This window comes from Mustelus asterias, chromosome 19, assembly GCF_964213995.1.
Source record: "Mustelus asterias chromosome 19, sMusAst1.hap1.1, whole genome shotgun sequence".
Taxonomy (NCBI): domain Eukaryota; kingdom Metazoa; phylum Chordata; class Chondrichthyes; order Carcharhiniformes; family Triakidae; genus Mustelus; species Mustelus asterias.
Genome location: NC_135819.1, coordinates 31,493,707 through 31,516,222, shown reverse-complemented (window position 1 = coordinate 31,516,222; position 22,516 = coordinate 31,493,707). Strand labels below are relative to the sequence as shown.

Below are 22,516 nucleotides of genomic sequence, written 5' to 3'. Positions count from 1 at the left end.
GGGTCACTGTCTGTGTGGAGTTTGCACATTCTCCTCGTGTCTGCGTGGGTTTCCTCCGGGTGCTACTGTTTCCTCCCACAGTCCAAAGTTGTGCTGGTTAGGTAGATCGGCTTTGAGGCATCTGGTACATTAGACCATTGGAGAAAGTCTAACTAATTGTGTCAGGCCTCATTCCAGCAAGACTTGGCCCATTCTCTGACAGCACTGAGGCACTAAGATAATGCTGACCAATCACTGCCGGCTTCGACCAGCCAAGAGCGGAACTGGGGATGAGAATTTTCTCAAAGGTTTCACTTCCAAATTACGTGGGCACAGTAAGAAGTCTCACAGCACCAGGTTCATTTGGCGATGCCAAATAAACCAGTTGGACTTTAACCTGGTGTTGTGTTACTTCTTACTGTGCCCATCCCAGCCCAACGCCGGTAACTCCCCATCATCGAATTAAGTGGAGTTGAGTTGTAAGCAACTGCACAGGTTAGAATCTTAGAATCCCTACAGCACAGAAAGAGGCCATTCGGCCCATCGAGTCTGCACCGACCACAATCCCACCCAGGCCCTACCCCCATATCCCTACATATTTACCCACTAATCCCTCTAACCTATGCATCTCAGGACACTAAGGGGCAATTTTAGCATGGCCAATCAACCTAACCCGCACATCTTTGGATTGTGGGAGGAAACCGGAGCACCCGGAGGAAACCCACGCAGACACGAGGAGAATGTGCAAACTCCACACAGACAGTGACCCAAGCCGGGAATCGAACCCAGGTCCCTGGAGCTGTGAAGCAGCAGTGCTAACCACTGTGCTACCATGCCGCCGTTAGGTAGAGTCTGAATGGAACAAATGCTGCATAAATGTGCATGGGGTGGCACGGTGGCACAGTAGTTAGCACTGCTGCCTCACAGCGCCAGGGACCTGGGTTCGATTCCAGGCTTGGGTCACTGTCTGTGTGGAGTCTGCACGTTCTCCCCGTGTCTGCGTGGGTTTCCTCAGGATGCTCCGGTTTCCTCCCACAGTCCGAAAGACATGCTGGTTAGGTGCATTGGCCACGCTAAATTCTCCCTCAGTGTACCCAAACAGGCGCTGGAGTACCTTCATTGCAGTGTTAATGTAAGCCTACTTACATTAACCAAAGATGTGCGGGTTAGGTTGATTGGCCATGCTAACAAATTGACCCTTAGTGTCCTGAGATGCGTAGATTAGAGGGATTAGTGGGTAAAATATGTCGGGATATGGGGGTAGGGCCTGGGTGGGATTGTGGTCGGTGCAGACTCGATGGGCCAAATGGCCTCTTTCTGCACTGTAGGGTTTCTATGATTTCTATTTCTATACTTGTGACTAATAAATAAACTTTACTTTAAAATATTTCTCTCTCTCCCATATTATGTAGACAAACGTTAAATATTTCAAAGCCTGACCTGGATTAATGATCAAAGTTCACCAGGATGCAACTGGGGGAGGCCGCGGCATCGGGGGCTGGAATGACAGATTCTGCATGGATTGTAAATGCTGTGTTGCTGTGAGCTTTTGATGAACTGGGGACAGCATTGTCTCTGGGACATGGTATTTCTGTTGCCCTGAGCTAGTCTGTAAATAACAAGAAAGCACTCATAAAAACTCTCTAGCATAAACTCAACTGAACACATTAAGATCACCTGAGAATTTCTCTCACAGCAACGATGGTGTTTTCAGGCAATTATAAAATGACAGAGTTCAGGAGGAGGCCATTCAGCCCATCCCCATGGTTGCTGTGAACAAAGGAGGAAAGAATGTTTGGGTTTGTTTAATGACCTCATCGAGGCCCATGAGGTGGGCCTCTTGGAGTATGAGCTGCTTCATTGAGGTAATCCTTCCATGCCCGCTGGGCACCGCAGGGACTGGGGTGTATTATTGACCCCTTTAATCCCATTTTAATTTGAAGTTTTAAGTTTCCTTTCCGCTTTGTATTTTGTTTCAGACGGTTCCCCTGCTTTTAGGGGGCTGCCCCTTTTGAGATGTCCCTAAGTTAAGTTGATTTTGTTTGTTTGGTTGGACACAAAAAGATGTCCCTCACTGAGGTAATGATTGCCTGCCCAATAGGGGAGCCTCACCTGTATCTAAATATAGGACGGTCAGGGCTCCTGGCATTCCGGATTTTTGACTGTGTACCAGAAGCACTTTTGGGAGTGGAATTGCGTTTGCAAATAACATAGAACATAGAACATTACAGCGCAGTACAGGCCCTTCGGCCCTCGATGTTGTGCCGACCAGTGGAACCAATCTAAAGCCCCTCTAATCTCCACTATTCCAATATCATCCATATGTTTATCCAATAACCATTTGAATGCTCTTAATGTTGATGAGTCCACTACTGCTGCAGGCAGGGCATTCCATGCCCTTATTACTCTCTGAGTGAAGAACCTACCTCTAACATCTGTCCTATATCTATCACCCTCAATTTAAAGCTATGTCCCCTCGTGCTCGCCATCACCATCCGAGGAAAAAGGCTCTCACTATCCACCCTATCTAATCCTCTGATCATCTTGTATGCCTCTATTAAGTCACCTCTTAACCTTCTTCTCTCTAATGAAAACAACCTCAAGCCCCTCAGCCTTTCCTCATACGATTTTCCCACCATACCAGGCAACATCCTGGTAAATCTCCTCTGCACCCTTTCCAACACTTCCACATCTTTCCTATAATAAAGGGAATCTGGTGAGGGGACACTGGCCTCTGAGGAGTCATTTCATTTTGGTTAAATAAAATTGGCAGTGGAAAGACTGGAATGAAAGCCTTCACTCAAGAATTAAATGAGGAAACAGTCTCGTCACCAGATATCTAGGAAGATTACCCTATTCTGCTTGGTTTATAGCAATTACATTCCAGGAAATTTGGCCCACATTGTCTCCCTAACTTGACGCAGCGCGAGGGAGGCATCCTTGTTAGAGGGCAGGGTCATGGATGGATCCTGAGGAATGACAGAGGAGGAGCTAGATAGCTACAGTGGATTTGGCAATACAAAGGTTGGGCACGTAGATAGATACGGTCCGAACACCTGGCACCCATGGGCTGAATTTGGGCTGAGGTGTGTTACCCACACCCCAGGGTAAATTTTGGGGACGGGCTTGCTTCCGTATAGCCACTCCCCTCAACGCTTTAAGCTTTCAGGCGACGACCCTTTAATGAGTATGTCCGTCTCCAGGAGGACGGTCCACTGGCCAATCTGAGGCCGGCAGCTCTGCACCCCAGCAGTGCCAAGCAGGACTGGTGGCCACTGCCGGTACTGCAGGTAGGGCAGGATGTGGCATTCAGCAATGCACCCAGACATTCAGTTGATCTCACTGGGGCTAGGCTGACCGGGCCCTGGTGAGGGGGGAGGGGCATGCTACTCAGTGCTGGAGGGTGGGGGTGGGGTTGATGTCACTGGGGCTAGGCTGACCGGGCCCTGGTGAGGGGGGAAGGGGCACGCTAGACAGTGCCGGAGGGTGGGGGTATGGGAGATCTCACTGGGACTAGGCTGAGAGGCACTGGTGAGGGGGGGGAAGGGGCATGCTAGACAGTGTCGGAGGGTGGGGGTGGGGGGATCTCACTGGGGCTAGGCTGACGGGCCCTGGTGAGGGGGGAAGGGGCATGCTAGACAGTTCTGGAGGGTGGGGATGGGGGATCTCACTGGGGCTAGGCTGACCGGGCCCTGGTGAGGGGGGGGGGGGGGGGGGAAGGGGCACGCTAGACAGTGTCGGAGGGTGGAGGTGGGGTTGATCTCGCTGGGGCTAGGCTGACAAGCCCTGGTGAGGGGGAGGAAGGGGCATGCTAGACAGTGCCGGAGGGTGGGGAGATCTCACTGGGGCTCGGCCTACAGGCTCTGGTGAGCTGGAGGAAGGGGCACGCTAGACAGTGCCGGAGGGTGGAGGTGGGGTTGACGTCACTGGGGCTAGGCTGACCGGGCCCTGGTGAGGGGGAGGAAGGGGCATGCTAGACAGTGCTGGAGGGTGGGGTTGATGTCACTGGGGCTAGGCCTACAGGCTCTGGTGAGGGGGAGGAAGGGGCACGCTAGACAGTGCTGGAGGGTGGGGGTGGTGTTGATGTCACTGGGGCTAGGCTGACCGGGCCCTGGTGAGGGGGAGGAAGGGGCACGCTAGACAGTGCCGGAGGGTGGGGGTGGTGTTGATGTCACTGGGGGTAGGCTGACAGGCCCTGGTGAGGGGGGGAAGGGGCATACTAGACAGTGCCAGAGGGTGGGGTTGGGGGGGGTGGAAGGTGGATGTTGAGAGGGGGAATTGAGGGAGCGGAAGCTCCGATTGTTGCAAGGAGTCTCCCCCTTTCACTAACCAGGAAGCAGCAGGGGTAAATCTGCTACATTCTGGGCTTTGGCCTCTCCATCTGCGGCAATGGGATGAGGTGCTCCATTCAGCGTAAATTGTCCAGTAAAGGGTCCCCTGCCACCCGGTGGGAATATGGGTGGACTAACTGCGGGTACTCCCCCAATGGCACGGCAGCCTAATTTACATGTCCACCTGCTTGTATTCCTGCCTGTGGGTGACCCAAAACATTCAGCCCCATGGGTCTTAAAAGACTGAACTTAGAGAAAGTTTGACTGGAACCTTATTTAAATTAAGGAATGCATTGTAAAGACCTCAAAACTGTGAATATTTCTGCACTGTTTAAAAAAACTGAGTCACTTCAATCGCTTTCAAAGGTCCAGTGTACATTTCCCACCACTCACCATGTTCTTTTCTCTCCTTGTATCTTAAACTGTTTCTATCTTTGACATATTTTGAACTGAAGTTATGATGCTATCTATTGTGGCTACACTGGCACAGATAAAGAATGGTGGGGCTGTGGGGGAACAGGGTGTTTTAAACCCCCCCCCCACAATGATTTCCTTTATTCATTTGTTGCCCATCCCTAATTGCCCTTCAACTGAGTGGCTCGCTCATCCACTTCAGAGGGACAGGTAATAGCGATGGTCACTGCTGGAGTTACAGCTGCAGGACAAGGGGGCATTGGCAGTTTGCACCCTTGAGGAGCTAAGTGGTGTTTGCTCCATCTGGGCAGCGGTCTGCCTTCCCCCCCCTCTCCAACCCCAGCAAAAAGACATGATGGGAAGAGGAAGATGTCGGCACATACCCAACACCTTCCTGTGCCATTTTGCCAGCTGTCCACCTCGATGGCCAAATCTGGCCAGTTTCCATCGATCTAGCCAATCATCTTAAACACTTCAACCATTAGTCGGCGTACTCATGAAAAGATAAGCCGAATCGAAGCAACATGTCCTCATGATTTAACCTGTTCAGCGCCTATATCATTCTGGTAAATCTTCCCTGCACCTCCTCTAAGGCCTCCCTGATGTGTGGTGCCCAGAACTGAACACACTTAGTCCAGGTGCTTCTGGCCACACCCTTATGCAAGCTTCAAAAAAAAATCATGTGTGATGTTTTGATTTGAATGAGAAAATGGTTTTCTTTCAGTGGGTGCTTTGTAGAATGCAGAATAATAGGCCGCTGGTTTGATTCTGTTAAATGAGTTGATCCAGGAGTTTAGGAATTGCAGTCAGATCCCAGGCGAGGGATTTTCCGATCTTGCCCGTTCCTCTTCCCACTGCCAGCGAGAACGGAGAATTTGTGGCGCTCGGCCAAAATCCCACTCTCTGCGGTGGCACCGGAGAATCCCAGCCGTGGGCGAGGTCAGAGGCTTCCGGCATCAGTCTCTGGGATACTATCAGCTTGGATTTTGAACTGACTGGCATTCCCAGCAAGAGTCAATGCATGGAGTTCAAAAGGAAGGAATTGTAGCGGGTTGGGAATGTTTCTATTTTAATTGTAATTTTCAGAAGGAAGGAGGAGATCAGAAACAGTGGCCGGAATTTCCTGACCTCACCCACAGCTGGGATTCTCCAGTCCCGCTGCAGTGAATGGAGATTTGGCTGAGTGACAACTTCTCCGTTCTTGCTGGCAGCAGTAGCAGACTGGGCGAGACTGGAGAATTCTGGCCAGCATTAATCTTGAGAACTACCCTTTCAGTACATCAGACTGGTATAATTGTCCCACCATCAAATTGTGCGTGAAGAATGGACCACATCTTGTTGGAGCTTGGTGTTGTTACATGTTGGCTTGTTACCGATTCTATGGGGATGTGATGGCTGAGTTCCAGTTCCAAACCTAGACGGTTTGGTCACTTGACTTGGACTGACATTGGCCAAGACCAGGTCAGAAGTTGAACACAAAGGTTAGCCCAAAGTGAGACCAATGTTGGTGGAGGAAACAGGAGACCGTGCGATGATCTACGCCATCTCCTTATCGATGCCAGCCAGTCCTGAGTATGTGTTGGCAGGCCCATCTTTGAGAGCATGGCCTTTTGAATGCTACCTGCCAATGCTTGATTCTTTGGCCAGGGAGGAGAAGTTACTTCTGAACCTGAAGCCTTCTCTTTGGAAGGAAGAGAACAACAATCTTTCAGTCACGTGTCCGTCCAACAAATAGACTGCTGGCTTTGGGCCCTTTGAGCTGAATCTAGAGCAAGCATCAGATTGAAATGAAGGAAGGTCCAGTGACATGATAACCTGACATGAATTTAAAAGTAGAAGGCCCCTTCTCTGTAATTTCATTGACCTAAAGGAAAGGTCTGGTTGGTTTTCCAACACACAGTGGCAAAGAAAAAAAGCTTATTCAAATATATTTTCCCATATGTGACTGCCTTTCCTTGTAGTGTGGGAAAAGATCACCTGAGCAGTCAGGAGACAGATTTCTCAAACAATAGAGTGCTTGACGATTATTTCTGAGTGGGAGCAGTTTCTATGGTTATACGTGGAGGCTGGTAAAGGAGGAAGAATATAACATTTGGTAAGGTGACGATTAGATGGTTTAATGTTGAACCCTCTTGTGGCTATATGTCAGAAATACCCTTCCCTTTGCCATGAGTTAGTAATGTGGTAGATTACTTACTGCTGCAGACTGCGTTGATGATTTTTTGTCATTTTTGCTGGAAGAGTACTTTCTGTACTGGTTTGAAGTGTTCAGTCCAGAGTTTAGGTTGCCTGTCAGAATGAATGGGAGGAATGTGAAAAACTATAACGCGATGTTGCTTAAGCATAAAGAAGTAGGAAGCAACACAGAAACCAGAGGAGACCATTCAGCCCCTGAATTCTGTTCCTCCATTTGACATTTTCATGACTGATCTATATCTTAAATCCATTTACCCACCTTGGTTCCAACATTCCTTGATATCTTTGCCTTAAAATACATATATCAATCTCAGTTTGGAAATTTCCAATTGATCCCAAGTTTCAACAATTTAACAGAGAGTGTTCTAGATTTCCACTGCTGTTGTGTAAAGAAATACTTCTTGACATTACCCCTTGTTATATATTTAAGTGGTTGCATGATTGCTTTAAGAGCCGGTCACATGATTTGATGGTGATTGGGTGTTTTACAGGCTCCTGCTTAATTTTGTTTTCTATTCTGCTCCTGCAATCAATTTGTTATTGGTTTGAATCTACGTTTACAAACCACATCCTTTTCTTTGTGTTTAAAACTCACAACCCCCAACATAGTTAGAACATTACACCCCTCAACGGTTTAGCTCTAATTTTAGACCATAAGATATAGGAGCAGAATTAGGCCATTCAGCCCATCGAGTCTGCTCTGCCATTCAATGAAATGATTCTCATCCCCATTCTTCTGCTTTCTCCCTGTAACCCCTGATCCCTTTATTGATCCATTTTAAGGGTCCCCCCCCCCCCCCCCCCTTGCCTTACACAGCCTCAGAGGTACATCCCTGTTCTTGTATTCTAGCCCTCTCGACATGAATTTGTGCTGCGCCCTCTCCAACGCCAATATATTCTCCCTCGGGGCCAGTGCCCAGAACTGAATGGACTAAAGCCTAATAGGCCAGAATGAGGTCTGGGCATCACATCTCCAACACCCTGTGTCATCAAGGGATAGGGTACAGACTATTTTCTAAATGGGGAAATGCTCAGGAAATCAGAAACACAAAGGGATTTGGGAGTCATTGTTCAAGATTCTCTTAAGGTTAACATGCAGGTTCAGTCGGCAGTTAGGAAGGCAAATGTAATGATAGCATTCATGTCGACAGGGCTAGAATACAAGAACAGGGATGTACGTCTGAGGCTGTATAAGGCTCTGGTCAGACCCCATTTGGAGTATTGGTGGCAGTTTTGGGCCCCGTATCTAAGGAAGGATGTGCTGGCCTTGGAAAGGGTCCAGAGGAGGTTCACAAGAATGATCCCTGGAATGAAGAGCTTGTCATATGAGGATTCTGGGTCTGTACTCATTGGAGTTTAGAAGGATGAGGGGGGATTCTTATTGAAACTTACAGGATACTGCGAGGCCTGGACAGAGTGGATGTGGAGAGGATGTTCCCACTAGCAGGAAAAACTAGAACCAGAGGGCACAACCTCAGGCTAAAGGGACGATCCTTTAAAACAAAGATGAGGAATTTCTTCAGCCAGAGGGTGGTGAATCTGTGGAACTCTTTGCCGCAGAAGGCTGTGGAGGCCAGGTCATTGAGTGTCTTTAAGACAGAGATAGATAGGTTCTTGATTAATAAGGGGATCAGGGTTTATGGGGAAAAGGCAGGAGAATGGGGATGAGAAAAATATCAGCCATGATTGAATGGCGGAGCAGACTCGATGGGCCGAGTGGCCTAATTCTGCTCCTATGTCTTATAGTCTTATGGTACAGATTGATGCTAACTCTTCCTTATATGCCATGTTCCTGATCTGAGCAGAGATATGAAAATCTGTAGAACAATCCTGCACACCCTCGCACTCCCAGGGGCAGGATTAAAGACAGAGGCAGTGCTGGAAGTCCTTTCTCTTCTGATCAATGGCTCCAAGGCAAAAAGGAGGGAGCATCAGGGTAGGGGGTGAAATACTAGCTTACAGGAGGCAAAGAAATATAAGCCTTGAAACTTAACAGAGTTAATTTTACACCTATGCGGTGGGTGATTATCATGCAAAAGATGTGATAACAAAAACTAATGGTGAGGTTTTTTTTAGGTAAAGATGTTTGAAACTCCTTTCAAATGCAGAGAAAACACAGGAAGTGCTTGCGGGATCTTTAGTAACAAATTCCAGTCCAATACTGGCATAGCCGACCCTATGCTTCCTCCTCACTACAGCCCCGTCACCGCAGGTGGAGGTCACCAACTCAATGGAGGCTTCAGAGCCAGAAGCCCCCTGCCCCAATGAAGGGACCCCGGGGCATCAAAGGTGGCTCCCATGGCAGTTCCTCTGGAGGGGGTTTCTCCTCCGTGCTGAGGGTCCTTGTCGGCTTCGATCCTCTCAGTTTTTGATGCCATGAACAGTTGCTGAGGGCACCTCCATGTTGAGATGCCCTTGCGGTCCCAGACCTGCCTCAGCGGCGACCGTCTCTCTCTCTCTCCTCTGATTGGTCCTGTGGCATTGGGAGTCCCGCCCACTGGCCATGATAGCATGGTAAGCAAGCCCAATTAGGAGGCTCCTTCCAGGAAGATTGCACCAGCGGAACAGGCTTCCAGCAAGTGCCGGCTTGGAACCTCCAGTTGGTCCCAGATTCAAAGTCCCAAAACCGGCGGAAAAACCCAGCTGCGAATTTATAGATTCCCTACAGTGCAGAAGGAGGCCATTCAGCCTATCGAGTCTGCACCAACCACAATCCCACCCAGGCCCTATCCCCATATCCCCATGCATTTACCCTTGTTAGTCCCCCTGACACTAAGGGGCAATTTAGCATGGCCAATCCACCTAACCTGCACATCTTTGGACACTGGGAGGAAACCGGAGCACCCGGAGGAAACCCATGCAGACACGGGGAGAATGTGCAAACTCCACACGGACAGTGACCCAAGTCAGGAATCGAACCCGGCGCTGTGAGGCAGCAGTGCTAACCACTGTGCCAGCGTGCCATCCCGAATCTCCATTATAAAGGGGACCTGTCCAGCTGAGAGCCGGGGGGGGGGCATTAATTCCATTAGTCTGCCTTTAAATGCAGATAACTTGCACTGGGAGGGCAGCGTGAGAAACACACTGTCACTAATCTTTTAAAAATTTGTCTCTTCCACTAAGAATCTTTTGATGGTGCCCAAGCACCACTTTTGGGAAAGGAATTCATTGGAACACAAGGGATGCACAAGAATGGGAATAGAATCATAGAATCACAGCCCCCAGAGTGCAGAAGGAGGTCATTTGGCCCATCGAACCTGCACCGATTCTAGAAAGGAGCATTTTACCCAAGCCTTCTCCCCCTGCCCTATCCCAGTAACCCCACGCATTTACCAAGGTTAATCCCCCTAACCTACACTAAGGGGCAATTTAACATGGCCAATCCACCTAACCTGGCGGCACGGTGGCTCAGTGATTAGCACTGCTGCCTCACAGCGCCAGGGACCCGGGTTCAATTCCGGCCTCGGGTCACTGTCTGTGTGGAGTTTACACGTTCTCCCCGTGTCTGCATGGGTTTCCTCCGGGTGCTCCAGTTTCCCTCCCACAGTCCAAAGATGTGCGGGTTAGGTGGATTGGCCATGCTAAATTGCCCCTTACTGTCAGGGGGATTGGCAACATAAATGAGGGTTACGGAAATAGTTCTCTGGGTGGGATTGTGATTGGTACAGACTCAACGGGCCGAATGGCCTCCTTCTGTAATGTAGGGATTCTATGAACCTGCACATCTTTGGGAATATTCATTGCATTCTAGCCAATGCGAATGTCTAACAAAACTCATACCCCACCATAACTCTATGCTTTCCTCCCTGCATGGTGGTTCTTTATGTAGAAGCGTTTGATTAATGCCTCACCTGGGATAGGGTCTGGCCGGGCAGACTGTGAGCGGGTGTCCCTGCACTGGCTGCCACCACTGCTACCCAAGGACTGAGTCCGGGGCAAGCTGTAATCCGGGTGGGTTGGACAAGCTGTACTCTGGCTCCATGGAGATCTGGTAGGGAGAGTTAAGACAGGAGGTTTCGGCCTGCCAAAGCAAATATGTGTTAGGAACAATCTGAAGCAAGACAAGGCAAGCTGGCAACATACATTCTAAATGTACAGATTATTCAAATTGACACCGGCGAGGGATATGTGCTTATTTCCCAGTTCACTTTCTGTCCCTTCCCTCAGTTCTATTTGATGGGAACTCAGTCAATGTTTCAATGCAATCTGATGCCGGGAAATAAATGAAGGTAAGTTGGCCGTGCCTCAGTGCTAGCCGGCACTCATAGGACAGGATTCAAATCTCACCCCTGCAATCGGAGTACAGAATCTAGGGTGACACGCCAGGGCAGAGCTGAGGGAGTGCTGCACTGCCAGAGGTGCTGTTAAACTGTGCTGTTAAACTGCAGTTTTGCCTGCCCTCTTGGGCAGATATCAGGGATTCCGTGGCACTGTTTTGTGGAGGAGCAGGGTGTGTTATCTTCCCCAACTTCCTGGACAATATTTGTCCCTCAACCAACATTAATAAAACCGATTCTCACATTGTTGTTTGTGGGATCTTGCTGTGTACAAATTGGCTGCCACATTCCCGACATTACAAAGTGACTACGCTTCAAAAGTACTTCACTGGCCCTGAAGCACTTTGCAACCATGTTGTGAAATGACCTATCTATACATGCAAGTCCTTTATTGGACTTGAACACAAAATTGTATTCCGATTGGGGTAGTAAACAGTTGTGATGATTGGTAAAGGTGCCAAAATTAGGGCGAACTGAAACAGTAAGAGAAATAATTAAAAACCTCTTTCAAATTCATACAGTTTATTTATTAGTGTCACAAGTAGGCTTACATTAACACTGCAATGAAGTTGCTGTGAAAATCCCCTACTCGCCACACTCCGGCACCTATTCGGGTACACTGAGGGAGAATTTAGCACAGCCAGCATGTCTTTCGGACTGTGGGAGGAAACCGGAGCACCTGGAGGAAACCCATGCAGACACAGGGAGAAAGTGCAGTCTCCACACAGACAGTGACCCAAGCCGGGAATCGAACCCGGGTCCCTGGCGCTGTGAGGCAGCAGTGCTAACCATTGTGCCACCGTGCCGCCCTTCTTTCTCTGATGAAATTATTTGGGATGAGGTGTGTCACGAGGCATGTGAACATCACAACACAAACTACAAATTACAACCCCCCTCTGCCTCATGCCCCATCCTTCCATTCTAATATCAGACCTCTGTAACTTCCAGCTCTGGCTCACAACTGCTCAGGTACTGCTGAGTAAAACAGTGCACACTGCTTGTTAAGACTTCTATTCATTGCATGAAGCTGATTGTGGCTTGTGCCTTGTACCATTAACTCTGCTATGAGGAATTCCTATCCTCCGACGGCAGTGTTGGTGTAGTGTGTCTATGCCCCATTCAGTGTGTGACAATTCTTGTTAAGGAGATGAGATGCCAGTGTCGCCAATGGGGATAGAACTTCCCAGCATCCAGTTCCGTTTGGAACCCATAGACCTTCTACAGAGCTGAAAGAGGCCATCCAGCCCATCGAGTCTGTACTGACTCTCCGAAAGAAAATCCCATATCCCTGTAACAATGGCCAATCCACCTCACCAGCACATCTTTGGAGTGTGGGAGGAAACCAGAGCACCCAGAGGAAACCCACGCAGACACAGAGAAAGTTTCAGATTTGCATATGCCCTTACATGAACAAGCTTCTTGAGTCACTTTCAGATTTAATCCCCCCATTCTCAGTTCCCAGGTAAGAGAACATATCTTCTCTGTATGTATGCTGTGAATCCCTTTCATATTTTAAACATGTCGATCAGATTCCCCCGCTCCCCCTCCACCCTGCCCCCAATCTTCCATACTCAGGGGAAAATAAGTTTAAAGTTTATTTATTTTTAGTGTCACAAATAGGCTTACATTAACATTGCAATGAAGTTACTGTGAAAATCCCCTAGTCGCCACACTCCGGTGCCTGTTCTTGTACACTGGGGGAGAATTTAGCATGATCAATTCACCTAACCAGCACGTCTTTCAGACTGTGGGAAGAAACCAGTACACCCGGAGGAAACCCACGCAGACACGGGGAGAACGTGCAGGCTCTGCACAGACTGTGACCCAAGCCGGGAATTGAACCCGGGTCCCTGGCTCTGTGAGGCAGCAGTGCTAACCACTGTGCCATCGTGCCGCCCACTATTATATAATGTGTCCACATGATTTGAGCCCCAATAATATTCTGATGAACACCCACTGCACTCCCTCTGAGGCGCAGTGTCTGAAACTGTACACAGTGCCCTAGACAAGGTCTGTCAAAGACTCTGTACAACTGAAGCATAATCTTGGCTGCTTTGTGTACCTGCCCTCTGAGTAACTCTGCAGTGTCACGAATTTCAGATCCTAATCTCAGCTTTCTAAATAGAATGGGTGTTGCTGCAGGCCAATTAGACACTTTGCCCATGACCCCATTTACCTACTTCATAGGCAAGGCTGGTGGCGAAAAGTGGCACCCGTTTGCAAAAGTCTCTCCATTTCCCTTGTCTGGTTGAAAATTGAGTTGAGTATCATTGCTTGTTGAGAGCGGATGTTCATAGTCTGTGAACTTTCCTCCATCTTTGCATGGGTTATTTAACTTTGAGTTCCCGGGAGCGGGTGTGAACCAAGCAACTGCCTACGAGAAGACCACAAGCGGGTAGAAGGTGACTGGAATGTTCTTGATTAGATAGCATTCAGCATATGATTTAAAATAGCCTCACTTGGCAAAGGCCCATACCAGTGAGTTACCATTGACGCTGAGGCCAAGTGACATTTTCCATTACAATTTATCAATCTGACATTAATAGAATTTCCTGCTGTCAAAGCACACCAGAGTAATCACAGCTCACGCTCTTCTTCACTGACACAATGTATGGGTGGAGCATGCTTTTCTCATAATTCCTACCCTGCTCTTCGTCCTGGGGCTATCATTTCAATGGGGCCCACAGTTTGACACACAAATTATTCTTACACAGGTTATTCTTTTTGTTTCTCAGTCTACTCTGGACAGAGGAGTTTGGTGGGCTATTTGATTCTCAGGGTCAAAGAACAAAGAACAAAGAACAGTACAGCACAGGAAACAGGCCCTTCGGCCCTCCAAGCCTGTGCCGCTCCTTGGTCCAACTAGACCAATCGTTTGTATCCCTCCATTCCCAGGCTGCTCATGTGACTATCCAGGTAAGTCTTAAACGATGTCAGCGTGCCTGCCTCCACCACCCTACTTGGCAGCGCATTCCAGGCCCCCACCACCCTCTGTGTAAAAAACGTCCCTCTGATATCTGAGTTATACTTCGCCCCTCTCAGCTTGAGCCCGTGACCCCTCGTGATCGTCACCTCCGACCTGGGAAAAAGCTTCCCACTGTTCACCCTATCTATACCCTTCATAATCTTGTATACCTCTATTAGATCTCCCCTCATTCTCCGTCTTTCCAAGGAGAACAACCCCAGTCTACCCAATCTCTCCTCATAGCTAAGACCCTCCATACCAGGCAACATCCTGGTAAACCTTCTCTGCACTCTCTCTAACGCCTCCACGTCCTTCTGGTAGTGCGGCGACCAGAACTGGACGCAGTACTCCAAATGTGGCCTAACCAGCGTTCTATACAGCTGCATCATCAGACTCCAGCTTTTATACTCTATACCCCGTCCTATAAAGGCAAGCATACCATATGCCTTCTTCACCACCTTCTCCACCTGTGTTGCCACCTTCAAGGATTTGTGGACTTGCACACCTAGGTCCCTCTGTGTTTCTATACTCCTGATGACTCTGCCATTTATTGTATAACTCCTCCCTACATTATTTCTTCCAAAATCCATCACTTCGCATTTATCCGGATTAAACTCCATCTGCCACCTCTCCGCCCAATTTTCCAGCCTATTTATATTCTGCTGTATTGCCCGACAATGCTCTTCGCTATCCGCAAGTCCAGCCATCTTCGTGTCATCCGCAAACTTGCTGATTACACCAGTTACACCTTCTTCCAAATCATTTATATATATCACAAATAGCAGAGGTCCCAGTACAGAGCTCTGCGGAACACCACTGGTCACAGACCTCCAGCCGGAAAAAGACCCTTCGACCACTACCCTCTGTCTCCTATGGCCAAGCCAGTTCTCCACCCATCTAGCCACTTCTCCTTGTATCCCATGAGCCTTAACCTTCTTAACCAACCTGCCATGTGGGACTTTGTCAAATGCCTTACTGAAATCCATATAGACGACATCCACGGCCCTTCCTTCATCAACCGTTTTTGTCACTTCCTCAAAAAACTCCACCAAATTTGTAAGGCACGACCTCCCTCTTACAAAACCATGCTGTCTGTCACGAATGAGATTGTTCCATTCTAAATGCACAATCATTGGTGGGTGTTGGTGGGTGTTGTCTACACATTCCGCTGCCTCAGAAAAGCTGGTGACTGGGTACTGATTCTCTCACCATAGAATCTTGACAGTGCAGAAGGAGGCCATTCGGCCCATTGAGTCTGCACTGACTCTCCTCCGAAAGAACATTTTAGCCAGGCTCACAACCACCCCCCCCCCCCCCACCCTGTAACTCCACGCATTTACCATGGCTAATATCCCTAACTTGCACATCCTGTGTCACTTTGGGTGGCACAGTGGTTAGCACTGCTGCCTCACAGCACCGGGGACCCGGGTTCAATTCTGACCTCGGGTCACTGTCTGTGTGGAGTCTGCACGTTCTCCCCGTGTCTGCGCGGGTTTCCTCCGGGTGCTCCAGTTTCCTCCCACACTCCAAAGATGCGCGGGTTAGGTAGATCGGCCATTTGGTAAATTGCCCCTTAGTGTCAGGGGGATTAGCAGGGTACATACGTGGGGTTATGGGAATAGGGCCTGGGTGGGATTGTGGTCGGTGCAGACTCGATGGGCTGAATGGCCTCCTTCTGCACTGTAGAGATTCTATGATTCTTTGCCTCCGTGCCACCCATCTTGTTGCAGGGTGCAGCGTTGCAAAGAAATGTGAGAGGATTTCCTCTGACTAGTACTTCTAGTAAAATCACACTTCAGAACTTTGAAAAGACAACGACAATTTTACTGGAACCATCCAGAGATAGATCTTCCTGCCTTTGACCAGGATGTTGCTATGGGAACCACAGGAAAACATTCCTCCTCTGAAATGCAGCAACTGCAGTTCCACCACCAATCATTAGATGGCAATCCAGAGCGCATATATCTATAATATATATTAAATATACTGTCTGTGGCTCTACAATATACATGTATGTAATATACAAGCTCTCTAAAAGGGAGGTTCGGGTCAGAGGGCTGGTGGACAGTGATATTGTCCGGAATTCTCCAGCCGTTCACGCCGGTGGGATTCTCCGCTCCCGCCGACAGGGTACCCCCTGGATTCCTGGCAGCGTGGGGTGGCTTCAATGGGAATTCCCATAGACAGCGGCGGGACCAGAGGATCCGTCTGCCAGCGATCGGCACACACCACCTCCCACCGCCAAGAACCAGGCTGAGGTCAGAGAATCTCGCCCAGTGTTCCTAACTACAGAAAGAGAACAAAATCTGGGCTTAAGACGAGTGATTGAAAGGAGAGTGGAATCGAAACCAAATGGAGTGTCAAAGGATGTCGAAGCACAGAAAATACAACTAAAAATAGTCAGCACCAAATTGGAAAAAAATATGCTTAATTGATCTGATAGAATTTTTCAAAGTGGGACCAGGATGAACAGGAAAGAGTAATGCAGTATAGAGCCAGAGAGTCATAGAGGTTTACAGCATGGAAACAGGCCCTTCGGCCCAACTTGTCCATGCCATCCCTTTTTTTAACCACTAAGCTAGTCCCAATTGCCCGTGTTTGGCCCATATCCCTCTATACCCATCATACCCATGTAACTGTCTAAATGCTTTTTTAAAAGACAAAATTGTATCCGCCTCTACTACTACCTCTGGCAGCTTGTCCCAGACGCTCACCACCCTCTGTGTGAAAATATTGCCCCTCTGGACTCTCTTGTATCTCTCCCCCCTCACCTTAAACCTATGCTCCCTAGTTTTAGACTCCCCTACCTTTGGGAAAAGATGTTGACGATCTAGCTGATCTATGCCCCTCATTATTTTATAGACCTCTATAAGATCACCTCTAAGTCTCCTACGCTCCAGGGAAAAAAAATCCCAGTCTATCCAGCCTCTCCTTATAACTCAAACCATCAGTAGATATCATATGCTGGGATCTTCAAAAAAGCCTTTGACAAGTTACCACCGGGTCACAGAGTAGGCTCATGTCAAGGGTCACAGAGTAGGCTCATGTCAAAGGTCACAGGGTAGGCTCATATCAAAGGTCACAGAGTAGGCTCATGTCAAAGGTTACAGCATGTGGAGTCAGAGGGCAAACAGCTGAACGGGCAGCAAATTGGCTAAAAAATACAACCTGCAGAGTCAGGCTAAAGGATGGTTAACAAGATTGGAGGGTAGAAAGGGTGTTATTCCAAATGGCCAATACAGTAACCACTATTAATCATAATTTACATGAATGATTTAGACGTAGGATTCAATGCAAATTTTACAGATGATACTAAACTAGAGGTTGGCATAGTGTGGAGGGTCAATTTAGCACGGCCAATCCACCTAACCTGCATATCTTTCGGACTGTGGGAGGAAACCGGAGCACCCGGAGGAAACACGCGCAGACACGGGGAGAACGTGCAGACTCCACACAGACAGTGACCCAAGCTGGGAATCGAACCCAGGTCCCTGGTGCTGTGAGGCGGCAGTGCTAACCACTGTGCCACCCTGCCACCCTTCTTCAACCTCTCTCCATATCTTCCCACTTATTGAGTAATCCCTTGCTTTGTCTGCCCTCCCCACAAGCATGACGACACACTTTTCCAGATTGAATTCCATTTTCCACTTCTCTGCTCACGCAGCTAAATCACTGATATCATTCTGGAGACAACACCTATCCTCTTCACTATCATCGACACAGTCAGTTTTCAGCTGAAAATTTCCCAATCATGCCTCCCACATTTATTTCTAAATCATTAATATTTACAACAAACAGCAAGGACCCAACACTGAGCCCTGTAGAACATCACTGGAAACTGTTTTCCATTCGTAAAAACATCCATTGTCCATTATCCTTTTGTTTCTTGTCACTGAGTCAATTTTGGATCCTTTTCCTGTATCCCAAGAGATCTCACTTTTCTGACCAATCTGCCATACAGGATCTTGTCAGATGCCTTACTGAAATCCGCGCAGGCAACGTCCACTGCACTACCCTCATCAATCAAGCTAGTAAGACACAATCTTTGTGACGAGGGAAATATTCTTTGAGCTGTTACAAACTGAAATGCATTGCTTCAAGGCAGAGTGGGACCAGCTTCATCAGAAACCTTCCAAAGGAGTTGGATAAATATTTGAAATGAAAGGATTTGCAGAGCTCTGAACAAAGGACAAGGGAATGGGATAAACTGGATATCTCTTTCAAAGAGCTGGCACAGGCATGTTGGGCCAAAGGGTCTCTGCTATATCATTCCATGAAAACAGCCAGCCATGTTAAAAGCCAAGTCAATAAGCAGGTACCTAGATTTAACGGAATGGGCAGAAGGGTTCGAGGGACGTTGAGGAAAAAGCTTTTCATCCGGGGCACACTGTGGGGTCTGGAACTCACTACCTGAAATGGTGGAAGCAGAAATCCAGAAGGCTTTTACAAAACACTTGGGGTGGGAATTTCTGGACCCCTCTGATGGTGGAGGTGGCTCTCAACTGGCCACCAGAGGGATCTGCTGGTGGGATCTTCCAGTCTGCCTTGGCAGTGTGGATGATCAGAAGGATCTTGGGGTCCGAGTTCATAGGACGCTCAAAGCAGCTGTGCAGGTTGAGGCTGTGGTTAAGAAGACATATGGTGTGCTGGCCTTCTTCAATCGAGGAATTGAGTTTATGAGTCGTGAGATAATGTTGCAGCTATATAGGACCCTGGTCAGACCCCACCTGGAGTACTGTGCTCAGTTCTGGTCGCCTCATTACAGGAAGGATGTGGAAGCCATAGAAAGGGTGCAGAGGAGATTTACAAGGATGTTGCCTGGGTTGGGGGGCATGCCTTCTGAGGATAGATTGAGTGAGCTCGGCCTTTTCTCCTTGGAGAGACGAAGGATTTGGGGTGACCTGATAGAGGTGTATAAGATGTTGAGAGGTATTGATCGAGTGGACAGTCAGAGGCTTTTTCCCAGGGCTGAAATGGTTGCCACAAGAGGACACAGATTTAAAGTGCTGGGGAGTAGGTACAGAGGAGATGTCAGGGGTAAGTTTTTCACTCAGAGGGTGGTGGGTGCGTGGAATGGGCTGCCAGCAACGGTGGTGGAGGCGGATTCGATAGGATCTTTTAAGAGACTTTTAGATAAGTACATGGAACTTAGTAAGATAGAGGGTTATAGGTAAGCCTAGTAAGCGCTAAAGTAGGGACATGTTCGGCACAACTTTGTGGGCTGAAGGGCCTGTATTGTGCTGTAGTTTTTCTATGTTTCTATGTCTACGGTACTTTACATGGCTCGTCCATCCCACTGCTGGGGGATTTGGGGGGAGAGGGGGTTCACCTTTAGCGGGAAGGGCTGAAACATCCCACCCTTGGAGATGCCTTGAGGTGCTCTAACCTGCAGGACTGCAGACCCTGACAAGTTCTCTTTCATGGCTATCACAGGCATGATGGGCTGAATGGCCATCTTCAGTGCTGTAACTTTCTGTATTTGGATGAAAAGCCATTGAACTTGAGTTCTTGAATATAAAATGAAAAGCTCTTACCTGTCCATTGGGCTTACACAGGATTGTTGTACATGCAGGACTCGTCCCAAATTTATTACTTTCCTTCAGCAAGAAGTCTTTTGGTGGATTGTGAGGGACCTTTGCTGCAGCAGCCCACACCTATAATGATTTAAACTGTGTTAACGTCTGGATTGCGGAGACTTTAGACGTGATCTTACCGGCCGTTCACGCCAAGCTCCCGCTTCAGCGAATTCGGAGAATCTGGCGCCCAGCCAAATCTCCGTTCACTCCAGCAGGGTGGGAAAATCCCGCCGGTGTGAACAGCCATAACATTCCGGTGTTAGAAATAAATATTCTCGGGATGTGGGCATCGCCAACAAGACTAGAACTTTTTACCCACTTCTAGTTGCAGAGTGTTGACGCTGGGGTCTTCTCCTTCAGTCACTGCGACTCCTGTGGGTGAAGGTGTTCTCACAGGCCTTTTCACATCGGGGGGAGTTCCAGGGCTTCTTTCGTGCCACTTTGGCCCAGGAAGGATTTGGTCAATTGATAAAGGCCTAACCCGTAATCCTGGCAAGCAGTGTTAACTTAAAACCAATTGAGTGGGAGTGGTTTGGGGGGAGGGGGGCTGGTGAGGATGGTGAGACAAGAACGACAATTTTTGTTCAGGTTAGGATGGAGTGTAACTTGGGGGCAGAATTTAGTGTGTGGGTTGCAGTTAAACATTTTGAACACAGACTGCTAAACTTGCTTACCGTTAGACCAGCCCCTGCATTCACCCGGGTCCTGGGTGGGAAGCGGTACGCTGTGACAGGGTGGCCATTGATATTCTGCTGCAGGGCAAAGCCTCCAATGTCTTCTTCCATATCTTGTGAAATGTTTAAGAGTCGAACAAAGTGTCCATTTGCAGCAACTTCGATTATCTTCATGTTCCCCATGGTGCTGGAATAAAGAATGAGTTTACCTTCTCACCTTCTCCGCTAAATTGGAAGCTGGTGGAATTCCGAACTCCCCTCAGTCTGAAATGCAGGGGGTGGAGGGGGGGGGGGGGGGGGGGGGGGGTCGGGGCGAGGGGAAGTCAGATGCCTGAGCTGTGTGGGGAAATAGTCATTCGCTGGGTGGAATTTTGCACTCTGGTCCGTGGCGGGAGCCACTGCGAGCGAGAACCAAAATTTTGGCATTCCAACCAAAACTCCGTTCGCTTTCGGCAGCACCAAGAAATCCCAGCCACGAACCAGGACGAAAGATTTTTCAGCCATTGTGATTTTCCCCAGGGAGGACAGTTAATGGCTGATAGAGCAAGCTTGTCCAATTAAGGACAAATGGGACAGGCTCTTGAAACTGGCGGGCCATGGGTGGCACGGTGGCACAGTGGTTAGCACTGCTACCTCACAGCGCTAGGGACCCAGGTTCGATTCCCGGCTTGGGTCACGTTCTCTGTGTGGGTTTCCTCCGGGTGCTCCGGTTTCCTCCCACAGTCCGAAAGACATGCTGGTTAGGTGCATTGGCCATACTAAATTCTCTCTCAGTGTACAGGCAACGCAGTGTGGCGACTAGGGGATTTTCATAGTAACTTCGTTGCAGTGTTAATGTAAGCCTACTTGTGACACTAATAAATAAACTTAAACTTAAATCCAATCAGATCCCTTTACAGGAGTGCAGGATACTGTGACAGGCAAGCAAGAGAGAGGGTGTTTCAAAGTGGAGGCAATTTAAAAAAAATTAAATTAAAAATGGCTTTTGCAGCCAGGCCATCAGTGTTGGTGTGGGGGAAGGGAGGGGCGGCTAGAATTTAAGGGTGCTACAGGGGTGATCTGCAGCCGCTGTCGCACTCAGGCACAACAAAAACAGAAAATGCTGCAAAATCTCAGCAGCTCTGACAGCATCTGTGGAGAGAGAATAGGGCCAGCGTTTCGAGTCGGAATGGCCCTTCGTAGCTGATACAGAGTTAAGGGCAGAGGGAAATGGGTAATATATGCCCTCACCACCCACATCCCCAGAATGAAGAGTTAAATGCTACATAGCTTTGCAGGGACAGGCAGCACGGTAGCACAGTGGTTAGCACCACTGCCTCACAGCGCCAGGGACCCAGGTTCGATTCCCGGCTTAGGTCACTGTCTGTGTGGAGTTTGCACGTTCTTCTCATGTCTGCGTGGGTTTCCTCCGGGTGCTCCAGTTGCCTCCCACTGTCCAAAGATGTGTGGGTTAGGTGGATTGGCCATGCTAAATTGTCCCTTAGTGTCAGGGGGACTAGCTGGGGTAAATGAATGGGATTATGGGGATAGGGCCTGGGTGGGATTGTGGTCGGTGCAGATTTGATGGGCCAAATGGCCTCCCTCTGCACTGTAGGGATTCTAAATCCATTCCTTGGATCGACACAAGTAACATTTTCTGACCTTCCTCATCGACTTACAGTGTAAACAAGGTTAAGGGTCAATATAAAGCAGTGAACTACCACTGACCCCCCCACCCCCCCAAACCCCCCCCCCCCACCCCCAACCCCCCCGAATTCTGATTATAGAACATATCTTGGTTACCTGGCAACAGGCATGCTGTTGTTGCACTCATTTATGAGTGGCTTGCAGACGGGCCGTGTGTTGGTGTTGCTGTCCTTGTTCAGATCCTGAATCAGCATGTTGAAATATTCTCTGCCTTGGCCAGATTTACAGCTGTCTGAAGGATGGGTCGGAGGCATTGGGAAGAAGGTCTTTGGCTCATCATTGGGACTGTCCGTCGCTGTAGAAGAAGAGATGTCATTGTGGGTGCTCCCAACAGCCTCATGGGCTATACAGCTAGCTGCCTGTGCTTTTCGTTTGTACATGGCTGTGGTCGCAGGTGAACATAAGATTACAGCAAAGC

At 48.7% G+C, this 22,516-nt stretch overlaps 1 protein-coding gene across 1 annotated transcript; it reads right to left on the bottom strand.

Annotated features, from left to right (window-relative positions):
* Nucleotides 1–1,438: 1,438 nt before the first annotated feature.
* On the bottom strand, nucleotides 1,439–22,500 carry LOC144507550 (lamin tail domain-containing protein 1-like). Its single transcript, XM_078234692.1, is given in 8 exon segments — nucleotides 1,439–1,588; nucleotides 6,922–7,013; nucleotides 10,772–10,941; nucleotides 13,378–13,571; nucleotides 19,697–19,816; nucleotides 20,413–20,599; nucleotides 22,195–22,454; nucleotides 22,456–22,500. Coding segments are annotated over 8 exon segments (1,218 nt in total).
* Nucleotides 22,501–22,516: the final 16 nt, after the last annotated feature.